We start from the raw sequence: 12277 nt of genomic DNA, 5'->3' as shown, positions 1-12277 counted from the left end.
TAGGGTTGACTTAAATAGCAAAATCAAAAGCTGCCTTATGCCAAGTCGGGCCTCTTGTTGCATCTAGCTCAGTACTGACTGCACTGGGCGGAAGCAACTCTCCAGGGGACATTCCCAGCCCTGCTTGGAGATCTTGAACTGGGAATGCTCAAGACTTGGCACTCGGGGCAAATGCCAGGGGGAAACTGGGTAGGCGCCCCATACCTGGTGGTTGGCCGGGAGGGCTCCTCCACGCCTGTACCACGTGACTGTGGCCTGATCTTGGTGGGCGATGATGCAGTCCAGCTCCAAGGTTTGTCCCTCGGCAACGTGGGGGGATGAGGCCTCGATCCTCATGGAGGGGGTGATGTCTAAAGCTGGCAGAGCCAGGTGGAGAGAGAGACAGGTGAAGGAAGGCCAAGCCAACCAGCTGGTCGGCGTCAAAGAATGGCAGGTTTGCTCCCATTACCCCAGCCCACCCTGTTTATGTTTCCCCTCCCTTCCTGCAGGGGGCGATGCTTACTGGAGGAGGATCTGGTGCCAGAGACAATGACAGAGGCTTCTCTGACGATGGAGTCCAGGTTGACGTGGCAGATGTATTCACCCGAGTCAGCTGTGGAGGCTTGTGGGATGCGCAGGTGAGAGCCAGAGATCTGGGAACGGTGGGAGAAGCAGGCTTATTATAATCATCATCTCTCTCAATAGTATTTATTTATTCATTTACATGATAATTTAATAATAATAATAATAATAATAATAATAATAATAATTTATACCCCAACCATCTGGCTGGGTTTTCCCCAGCCGCTCTGGGCAGCTCCCAAAAGAATATTAAAAACACAACAAAACATTAAACATTAAAAACTTCCCTAAACAGGGCCGCCTTCAGATGTCTTCTAAAAGTCAGGTAGTTGTTTATTTCCTTGACATCTGACGGGAGGGCGTTCCACAGGGCGGGCGCCACTACCGAGAAGGCTCTCTGCCTGATTCCCTTTAACCAAACTTCTCGCAGCGAGGGAACCGCCAGAAGGCCCTCAGAGCTGGACCTCAGTCTCTGGGCTGAATGATAGGGCTGGAGATGCTCCTTCAGGTATACTGGGCTGAGGCCATTTAAGGCTTTAAAGGTCAGCACCAACACTTTGAATTGTGCTCGGAAACATACTGGGAGCCAATGTAGGTCTTTCAAGACCGGTGTTATGTGGTCTCAGCGGCCGCTCCCAGTCACCAGTCTAGATGCCGCATTCTGGATTAGTTGTAGTTTCCAGGTCACCTTCAAAGGTAGCCCCACATAGAGCACATTGCAGTAGCCCCAGCGGGAGATAACCGGAGCATGCAGCACTCTGGTGAGACAGTCTGCAGGCAGGGAGGCTCTCAACCTGCATACCAGAAGGACTGTTGCACCCTCTTCATTTCTACAGTGATTTCCCCGGCTTCTTCCAAAACTGTGTTAAGATTCAGGGCCTGGACTTGAGGCTCCACCCATCCCCGCACTCTAACCACTGCACCACACTGCCTTCAGAGAAGGCTCGAGAAATAAGCAGGCCATTTATTCTACCAGAATAAAGCTCCCAGGAGTCTAAATGCTCTCTGGGAAGTGGCTGCCCGAGTCTGCTGGGGCAAGGGGTTTCTGGGCTTATGTGCCCAGGGCAAAGGCCCTCTTTGGTTCCTCCAAACAGAAGTTCGTTTGCTGGTTGCATGCACAGAATTTATATATCACCTTTTTCTCCAAGGAGCTCAGGGTGGTGTACATGGTTCTCCCCTTTCTCATTTAATCACCACAACAACCCTGTGAGGTGGGTTAGGCTGAGAGTGAGTGACTGTGGCCCAAGGTCACACGCAGGGAGCTTCATGGTCTCTCCCAGGTCCTAGTCTCTCCCTGGTCTCTCCCAGGTCCTAGTCTGACACACTAAACACTATGCAACACTGGCTCAAGACTGCATAACTCTCGGATGGCTTCTAAGTGGTTTGCAGAACATAAAAACCAATCGTGCAATATTGTTAAAATGCGAAACCATCTTTTAAAAATACACCGCAGTTAAAATGTGCAATCAGTCGCCTTAATCATTGCAAATTTAATGGCCGTGGTTACACCGTGCAATAAAGCCCCTTCCGTCTTAAGGAGGAGGTGGGGTTGCGGGCTTCATGGCCCCTCCACGTGATTGGGGGGATTCCCAGCTGCATCACCCCCTAGCTGGCGAATCGGCTGGTTCGGGGGCGTGGCATGCCCTATATAGGCAGGATGCGGCCCTCCCTCTTTGCCGCCCGCCAGCTGTTCCTGTTTTTCCCACCCTCCTGCCCTATAAGGTTTTTGTCCTTTGACCTTGCTATGGACCTTGGTTGGTCGCCGTTGAGGGGCCTGGTAGGAATTTTTTCCACTTGGCAAATTGGCACCAGCCACTTGGTTTTCGCCTACCTCGTAGCAAATCGTAATGACTTTCTGGGTATTGGCAGTTAGGCATTGGTATAGTTCTGTAGATGGAAGAGGGGGGGTAGCGCCATCACCTGCCCCTCAGGGTAGACCGTTAAAGGATTCAGGGGGGCGTGGCCCCGTCCAAAGTCTAGGGAGGTTAGGGCCTAAGGCACGCCCCCTATCGCTGACCCCGGAGGGAGTTCGTAGTTGATGTGCATCAGTAGGGCTCCCCCTACTGGTAGTTAACCCTTCCCGGACTTCAAGCGGATAGGCTGGAGTCGGATATAGTCAGTTAGGACCAATGCCTAAGCCAATACCGCTCATCACCTGTAACCAATAAAGTTGTGGCCTTTTTTAGCCCATTAACCTTAATAATTGTGTGATTATTTCCACCTGGGAGGGTCGGGAACTCGCCACGCAAAACAATCCCATTAAAATAGCAGACTTGGGTCAATAGGGAATGGCTGTCTAAACAGATGTGCCTTCAAAACCGGCAGAATGCCAATAGAGATGGAGGCCTTTCCTATATCAGCAAAAAAGTACCTGTCCAAGAAGCATGGGAAATTGCTTCCTACCATCCTTACCTGGCGACTGAACCTGGGTTCTTCTGCATGCCAAGTTTTACTGCTGGCCAGCCAGCAAGGCCAGGAAAGAGAGGGGCAAGGAAGAATCGCCAACTCAAGTCCCCAGACCGCACTGCCTACATACCTGGTGATTGGCTGGCAGGGTCCCGCCACGCTTGTACCATGTGATTGTGGCACCTGCCTGTCCTGCCACGACACAGTTCAAGTCCAAGGTCTGTCCTTCCACAATGGAGGGCGATGGAGACTCGATCCTCAGCGGAGGGGTGATTCCTGAGGCTGGGAGTTCAGCGGGAGGAAGAGAAGAAGCTGCCTTATATAGAGACAGAGTTTTCTCAAACCCTACCTGGAGATTCTGCCAGCAACTGGACTTGGGACCTTCTCCATGCAAAGCTCCATGGAGCTAAGGCCCTTTCCATAAAAACCCCAGCAAGATTCTAGTCCTCAGGATTGTGAATGAAGGCTTGCTTTTAAAAAGATTGCAGGAAGACCTTTGTTCCCTTTAGCTCAGTGCTGCATGCACTGGCTGGCAGCAATGCTTCTCCGGGGATTCAGGCAGGGAGTCTCTTCGCAACCCCACCTGACAGAGAACTTAACCTGGAGCCTTCTGCATGCCAAGCAGTTGCTCTGCCATGGAGATGCAGTCCTCTCCAAAACGCTAAAGACCAGGACAGGACCGGCATCAAGGGATGGCATGGTCTGGTACATGGACCCCACACTGGCAGGTGGCCCATTGCCCCCCAACCTCCCAGGACCTGATGCAGCAAGGTGGCACCCTCGGTTGAAGGGTGGAGGGTACCTTTTCCGAGGGTGCTCCAGAGACTGGCAGCCAAGGATGATAACCACAACAGGAGAAATTAAACGCTTAACCCAGGCATCCCCAAACTTGGCCCTTCAGCTGTTTTGGGACTACAACTCCCATTATCCCTAGTTAACAAGACCAGTGGTCAGGGATGATGGGAATTGTAGTTCCAAAACAGCTGGAGGGCCGAGTTTGGGGATGCCTGGCTTAGCCTATAAACCTAAGAAGTGTCTGGCTACTGGGGCAGGCCAAGGGCACACAGAAAATCTCCCAATGCTCGCATGGGCAGAATGAGGAATAAATTTGGGTGACGGACACCTGCTAGGGCTCCTTCTGCATGGACTCCCAACCAATCCCCTGCCCCCCTCTCCGCCATGCTCGACGCTCATGGGCTGCCACGGCTGCCACTCAGGTAGGTCACCGAGCTATTGCCCCTTTGTTCCAGCCTATCAGTGGGCAGTTCTGAGGATACTTGCCCTGGGAACTGGCAACCCCTGCTACACCACTGCCCAGCACATGCCCCAAGGGAAGCCCACAAGCATGACCTAAGGAAAGAACAACTCTCTCCCCAGTTGCGGTTTCCAGCAGTTGGTATTCACTGCCTCCGACTGGCGAGGCGGCGCATGGCCAGAGCATTGTTTGACTCACTCTGGGAGGTGCCGTAGACGGTGACCACAATGGAGGCTTCTTGCACCGCCCCGCTGCTGGCGTCGCTCACCCGGCACACGTATTCTCCGGAGTCTGCTGCCGTGGCCGCCAGGATCCTCAAATGGTAGCCAGATATCTGCAGGGTGGAGGGGGCAAAGGGAGAGTCTGAGTCACCCTAGAGCTGGGTTAGTGGGTGTCAGAGCTGGCTCCAGGTCCCAGCTCACAGAGGACCAACGCTAGCCGGTAGTAATGTACAAAAGTCTTTATTGAAGTACAGTTTCCATTCTCAAGCCGTAGCGCCCCAGCTCTACGTCTAGGGTTTAGACCGGCGAAGCTCCATCTGAATCTCCGCCCCCTGTACACCAGTTTAAGATTCTAGCCTTACTCCACCTCTTCCGTCTCTCCTTTCTCCTCTGGGTCCTGCTACCCCCCGGGGTCCCTTCCTTCCTGGATTCTTCCGACGCAGACGTTGACCCCCCTGACTCCTCCCTCTCTCTTCGGCGGGCTTTGGGACCTGGCTCCCTATCCGGGCTGCCAACTGCGCCGCCCTCCTGTACATTTGAACTTGGCGCGCGCGCCCAGCCTTCGACCTTCCTCTCGACCGTTTCCTCGCTCCCCGATGTAGGCGTGGCCAGTCCTGTCTCCTGTCCTTCTGCTGGCAGCACGCCGCCTGATCCCGATGCCTGGGACTCCTCCCCCCTACTGCACTCTGGTGTGGACGCTGGTCCTGATTTCCAGCTGCTGCTCTCTGAGTCCCCTCTGGCCCCTTCTTCCTGGGGTGTCCCCCTAGGCACCCCCCTTGCCCTGACCATGGGGGCCTCTTTCTGTGAATCTTCCGATTCGCTGGAAAGACTCAGAGACCTCGGACCGCTGTCATCGCTGACATTTCCTTCGGACTCCTCCCCCTCGCTCTCCACTTCCTGTGCCTCTGCTCCTGAACCCCTGACAGTGGGCATCGTTGGCCAGGCACACAGACCAACTCCATACCTTGTGATTCGCCGGGAGTGACCCGCCTCGCTTGTACCACGTGACCCTGGCTCGTGACTGGCCTGTGACGAGGCAGCTCAGCTCCAAGTCTTGCCCCTCGGTGATGGGCGGCGATGAAGATTCGATCCTGATTGGTGGGGTGTCTATGGAGACAAGAAGAGCCTAGATCAGACTCGAGAGGTCCAGCGTCCTGCTCCCAACCAGGGACAGCCAGGAGCTTCTGGGAAGACCTGCCCTCTTGCAGGGGGGAGCATTGCGCCCTCCCTTCCTTGCACTCCCTCTGGAGAGGCTGGAAAAATGGGACAAGAGTCCCAAGGGAGACCCATAGCATGGGCGGGGAAAGGCAGGGCCACCACCCCACTGCATTTATTTATTTCTTGCCCGCTCTTCACCCTAAGATACAGGGTGAGATATAACGCTAAAACAACATTAAAAACAATTTGTAACAAGTCGGGAGGCAATGGGGTAAAGCGGGCTGCTATAATAATAATAATAATAATAATAATAATAATAATAATAATAATAATTTTTATTTATACCCCGCCCTCCGCAGCCAAGGCCGGGCACAGGGCGGCTAACAAGCAATAATAAAAACAAGTTGAATGAATACAACTTAAAAACAAGATTAAAATACAACATTAAAATATTGAAACATCAAAATATTAAAATGTAGCCTCATCACAGGAGGAGAAAGATAAAAGAAAAAAGAAAGAGGGGGAAGGAATTAGATTGGCTCCAAGCCAAAGGCCAGGTGGAACAACTCTGTCTTAGAGGCCCTGCAGAAAGAAATCAGATCCCGCAGGGCCCTGGTCTCATGAGGCAGAGCATTCCACCAGGCCGGAGCCAGTGTTGAAAAGGCCCTGGCTCTGGTTGAGGCTAATCTGACTTCCTTACGCCCTGGGACATCTAGGGTGTTGCTATTTATGGACCTTAAGGTCCTCCTTGGGGCATACCGGGAGAGGCGGTCCTCTAGGTATGAGGGTCCTAGGCCGTGAAGGGCTTTAAAGGTCAAAAGCAGCACCTTAAATCTGACTCTGTACTCCACAGGGAGCCAGTGCAGCTGGAAAAGCACTGGGTGAATATGCTCCCATGGCAGAGACCCCGTGAGGAGCCTCGCTGCTGCATTCTGCACCCACCGGAGTTTCTGGAACAGCTTTAAGGGCAGCCCCACGTAGAGCGAATTACAGTAGTCAAGCCTAGAAGTGACCGTCGCATGGATCACTGTGGCCAGGTTGGGGTGGGAAAGGTAAGGGACTAACTGCTATGGGGCAGCTTCCCCCCCCCAAAAAAAACCTACATTCCTCTACAGTCATCTAATACTTTGAGTCAAATGTGGGGAATGTTTTTGGCCCTGGGGGGCAGGTCATAGAATCACAGAATTGTAGAGTTGGAAGAGACATAAAGAGTCCAACTCGAAGCATTATGTCCTCCCTGCCACCTATCGTTAGGTGCCTATAATCAACAATATGTGTGTGTGTGTGTGCGCGCGCGCACGCGCATACACAAGAGCCCTCTCCCCTCCTATGGCCTGAAAGGTCCTAGAAGCGTTACCATGTGCAGAACCATGTGTGTGTCCTTGCTGTTGTACGGTCACCATGATGGAGGCTTCCTTAGGGCCTGCTCCATTGCTGACGCGGCAGACGTACTCGCCCGAGTCCGCCGCGGATACTTGCAGGATGCGCAGGACGGACCCGTAGACCTGAGGATACAGGAAGCCATTCATATTATTTTTGGTATGTAATTTCTATTAAATTTTCTGTTTTACAATTTAAAAATACTCATTTTTACACCCTTAAAATATCAATGATTTCCCTTCTTCTCTTTCCACGGTTCATTTTACACATCATAAATCCCTACATATTTTACAAAAACTAGGCCATTCAGTATTCCATTATTGCATCCATCAAAGCTTAATTACCCTGTTGAATTTATCTTAATGCTGCCAGCCTTTTCATCTGTGCACAATTATTTCCCATATATTCAATAAACGTTTTCCAATCTTCTCTAAACATGGGTTCTTGTTCTCTTATTCAATATGTTAAGTCTGCAAGCTGCGAATATTCTGTCAGCTTGAGTTGCCATTTTTCTTTGGATGAGACCTCGCTCGTTTTCCATTTTGGGGCTAACGAAACACGGGCCACAGTAGTGGCATACATAAACAGCCTTTTTTTGGCACCTGGGAATTTCAGTCTGAATTATCTCAAACAAAAAGGACTCTTTTTTTTGTTTTTTTGAAAAGTACTTTTAAACATTTTTTTCCAATTCATTAATTGAAAGAGAACCACACAGGTTCTGCACATGCCTGAACTAGACCGTCACAGGCCTTGATTTTCCCTAACCACCACCTCCTTTTAAAGCAGGTCCAAGGAAGTTGTGGCCCTCCAGATGTTTTTAGACTACAACTCCCATCACCACCCATGACCTCTAGCCATGCTGGCCAGGAATGATGAAATTTCAGCATCCATCAACATCTAGAGCAGCGGTTCTCAACCTGCGGTTCCCCAGATGTTGTTGGACTACAACTCCCATCACCCCTGAGCTCTGGCCTTGCTAGCTAGGGGTGATGGGAGTTGTAGTTCAACATCTGGGGACCCACAGGTTGAGAAAGGCTGATCTAGAGAGACAGCCTAGGCAGTAGGCAGTCACTTGCTTTCACTGCTCCTGGCTACCTCCATCCCTTGCCTTCACTGCCCCTGCCTATCTTGTTCACAACTCTGCCTTGGGGACGGAGAACCTGCAGGCTTCCAAAAACTGATTGTCTTCACCACCTGTACCTACCTGGTGGTTGGAAGGCAAGGCGCCTCCTCGCCGGTACCATGTGACGGATGCAGCTGGCTGGCCGGCCACGATGCAGTTCAGATCCAAGGTCTGCCCTTCTATGACCGAAGATGACGACGATTCAATCTTCACCATCGGGGAAAGGCCTGCAGCTACAAGGATAAGCAAGCTGAGTCAGGCCCAGGCAAGCCCATGCAGTCTGGCATCCTAATTTAAAACCGGACGGGAAGACCACAAACAGTGCCGGAGTACAAAACAGCAGTCTCCCCACAACAAGCCCCCCTTGTCACCATGTCTCCCTGCCACAACTGGCATTCAGAGATAGAGTGCCTCTGGATGTGGAGTTTCCACCAGCCATATTGGCCAAGAACTGATGGCTGACTGGTTATTTTTCCTTCTCGGCGGAAAATTGCTCAAAACTCCAGAATATTTTTCCTGGTGAGTTTGTCCCAAGCGTGTGAGTTTATATATAATCTCACTAACGCAACAAACGTGTCCCTCCGAAACTCTGCAGCCTACCTCTCAAGGGTTTTCCACAAAACGCACCTCACATTACAACCAGCACATTCAGCAGTGAAGCGGAGGATTAAGAACAGAACGAAATAAAATGAAAGTTTCGCAGTGTTGGAGAATCTCTAAGCTGTTTAAAATCTCTCTTTGGTATGTATGATTAAAGAGTGCTTTTTGTTTTGTTTTGAGCCCCTTAGTGGCATCACCTCTTAAGCCAGTAGTTGGCTTGTATTTCAGATGAATGTTTTAACTGGCAGATAGATAGCTTCAGTCACAATTTATACGAGTTTCAGAAATAATTAAGGAAAGGGAGGTTTAGCGGATCTTTGCCCTAGGGCTATTACGCGGTTGTTTTGGCATAATTACAGTTCTTTCACTCTAGGTTACACACCCTGCCTGGGTCCGTTTCTCAGTCCCTTGGCAGGAAAGCAGCCCTTTCAGAGCGTTGGAAGTGAATCCCTGTTATCTCTGTTCCTCAGAGATAATTCGATAACCGAGAGTTATAGCCTGGCTACCACTAATCCCTACAGTGGTACCTTGGTTCTCAAACGTCTTGGTTCCCAAATGCCGAAAACCCAGAAGTAAGTTGTTATGTATTGGGTTTAACACTTTTTATGTTACAAGGTGCGTTCTAACCAACTGTATAAGTGTTGGTAGACGGACGTTCTATTTTTTTTTATATAATATTTTTATTAGGGTTTTTACATAAAAAGAAAAAACCAAAAAAGAAAATACAAAAGTACAAAAATACAAAAAAAACGAGAACAACACAGAAAAAACAAATAAAAACAATTCCATTTTCATGACTATTCCTTGCATTTACTTATTTCCCAGACTTCCCCACACCTCCCCACCCTGTATTCCAATTCAAATATTTATTCAGCAAATTCCTTCCCTTTATCTTAACTTAGTCTTTATCTTAGTATCTTAATGTGTCTAATCTTTTCTTAATAACTTAATATATTCGTTTATTAGACGGACGTTCTAGTGGCATGTAAGCGTATGCATTTTCAACTGTCAACGGTCAGTTCTTGTTGGAGTTTTCATTGTGTAGTTCTGGAATTCGGGCTTTGTTTTCCTATGAGTAAGCCATTGTCACTGACAATCTTGAATAAACGTAGTTGAGGAACTTATACTGCCTTGGGCTTCTGACTTTTTCTGAACATTTAACATTTAAGGTTTCTCAGTCCCTTGGCAAGAAAGCAGCCCTTTTAGAGTGCTGGAAGTGAACCCCTGTTCCTCAGAGATAATTTCAACAATCGATCCCTCTTCCCAGAGAACTCTGGGAACTGTACCTCGGAGAGGGGTACCTTCTAAGACCTCGAAGCATCCTTACCAAACTACAGCTCCCAGAATTCTTTGGGGGAAGCCATGATGGCTGTATACAGTAGTGTCATAGTGCTTTGGATGTACGGTGTGAATGTGTCCTTTCAAAAAACCCTGCCAGGACCCCGATGGTGGAGTCTCTGCATGGGGCTGACGGCCACCAAGGCCCGGTCTGAAGAAAACCCTCTACTTACCTCGGATGACCATCACCTCGATTCTTGCCCGACCGACTCCTGATGCGCTGCTCCCCACACAGTGGTACACCCCGCCGTCAGCCACTGTGATAGAGGGGATGACCAAGGTGGCAATGTCTGTCCTCTCTGCACGGGACTGTGGGCAAGGAGGAAGAGGAGAGTCACTGGAGTGTTTCTGGAGGTGCAGCTGAGCTCCAATGCCCCACAGGCCATGCTGGGTGCTAGGCAGGCCTCTGGTGTGCAAAAAAGTGCCCCTGCCAGATTGCCTAAAATGAAGCCATGTAAACCACAGCAAGGGACGCTGTGGGTGGCGCTATGGATTAAACCACAGAGCCTAGGACTTGCCGATCAGAAGGTCGGCGGTTCGAATCCCCGCGACGGGGTGAGCTCCCGTTGCTCGGTCTCTGCTCCTGCCAACTTAGCAGTTCGAAAGCACGTCAAAGTGCAAGTAGATAAATAGGTACTACTCTGGTGGGAAGGTAAAGGCGTTTCCGTGCGCTGTTCTGGTTTGCCAGAAGCGGCTTAGTCATGCTGGTCACATGACCCGGAAGCTGTACGCCAGCTCCCTCGGCCAATAAAGCGAGATGAGTGCCGCAACCCCAGAGTCGTCCAAGACTGGACCTAATGGTCAGGGGTCCCTTTATCTTTAATCCACAGTGAGCATCTGATAGTGACTGAGCAAAGGGCCGTCTCCACAAATCCATTTGAAGGATTCAGTTTGCTTTTCCTTGAAGTGATGCTATCGGCCGATTGTGGTGTTTGCTCAATCGGCCCCAGCATACTGCCTTCCAGACACTTTACACTCCAACACCCAGTCGGCCCCATCCAGCACCAGCTGTATGGCACTGGGGCTGATGGGAGCATGGGGCTGAGTTGGAGTCCAAAGCTTAGCAAACAGCTGCTTCGGACAGCTCCGTTTTGGAGAGAGAAAGCAGGCTGATACAAACCTCTCTATCCAAATAAGCAAGCAAGCAAACAAATGGATTAATGTTAGACGGGTCGGGGGGAGAGAAACATTTTCCTCCCCAGTTTCCTCTTGAAGCTGCAACTGGTGGAGAACGCAGGCATCCCACATAAACCCTGTGGCTTGTGAGGCATGTTCAGGAGGGGTAGATGGGCGAGGGAGGCCTGGGGCAGATGGCAGGATGAGAATGGACCTCTTTCCTCCCCACCGGAGAATAAATGTGGAGCAGAATTCAATCCCGTTCACATTTAAAAGGTGAACTTAATTGGCATATTCTTAAATGTTGGGTTGTACCCAATACTGGTGCCACTCTGAGCAGATCCAGTGAATGGATAGGGCTAACTCAGGTTCGTCAATTTCAAAGGGTCTGCTCTGAGGAGAACTTAAGTTGGACAAACCCCAACATGCAACCACCCATCAAAGTTCGCACGCCTCCGAATTTTGCAGAGCAGCTGTCCAGCTAAGCAGTATATATAAAAACACACACGCTAGCCTAAATTGAGGCTACGCCTGCATGTATGATTGAAAACAACGTACAAAAATGCACTGCATTAGGGAAATTATTGCTTTGCAAAAATGTGCAATTTAGACCAAACTGCTTTTAAAAAACAAAAAAAGTGTGTACAGTCGTACCTTGGTTTTCGAACAGCTTAGTTCTTGAACGTTTTGGATCCTGGATGTCTGATGGGGCTTCCACGGCTTCTGTTTGGCTGAAGGAGCTTCCTGCAGCCAATCAGAAGCCGAGCTTTGGTTTTCAAAATTTTTGGAAGTTGAACGGACTTCCGGAACGGATACTGTTTGACTTCTAAGGTACAACTGTATTGGGAGAAATCTGCACTCAAATACTGATGAATTTTAATGTGGACTTTAAAAAATAAATTACAAACTGATGTAGGGAACTGAACTTAAAAACTGGAAAAATGACAAACTGAAACTGACAAATCTGCCCATCCTTGCCAGAGAACCAGAAGGACAGGAAGTGTAAAATGGAGAGGCGGGGATTGCGTCCAGCGCTAGCCCTACTCAGAATAGACTCACTGAAGTTAAAGGACATAGCCAACTTAGGTCTATTGGTTCCAATGGCTCTACTCTGAGTAT

At 49.9% G+C, this 12277-nt stretch overlaps 1 protein-coding gene across 5 annotated transcripts in view; it reads right to left on the bottom strand.

The window, feature by feature from the left end:
* The window catches only part of HSPG2 (heparan sulfate proteoglycan 2), a 223502-nt gene that overhangs the window by 54607 nt on the left and 156618 nt on the right, over positions 1 to 12277 (bottom strand). For all 5 annotated transcript variants that reach the window (XM_083453544.1, XM_083453540.1, XM_083453541.1 and 2 more), the window contains 8 exons: positions 10216 to 10351; positions 8186 to 8337; positions 6959 to 7106; positions 5408 to 5550; positions 4421 to 4556; positions 3098 to 3249; positions 503 to 632; positions 205 to 356 (listed from right to left, as the gene is read on the bottom strand). In XM_083453544.1, the coding sequence (XP_083309670.1) occupies positions 205 to 356; positions 503 to 632; positions 3098 to 3249; positions 4421 to 4556; positions 5408 to 5550; positions 6959 to 7106; positions 8186 to 8337; positions 10216 to 10351 (1149 nt within the window). The remainder of the gene's footprint in view (positions 1 to 204; positions 357 to 502; positions 633 to 3097; positions 3250 to 4420; positions 4557 to 5407; positions 5551 to 6958; positions 7107 to 8185; positions 8338 to 10215; positions 10352 to 12277) is intronic.

This window comes from Podarcis tiliguerta, assembly GCF_965153285.1.
Source record: "Podarcis tiliguerta genome assembly, chromosome: 8".
NCBI lineage: Eukaryota > Metazoa > Chordata > Lepidosauria > Squamata > Lacertidae > Podarcis > Podarcis tiliguerta.
This window is presented reverse-complemented; position numbering and strand designations above follow the sequence as displayed.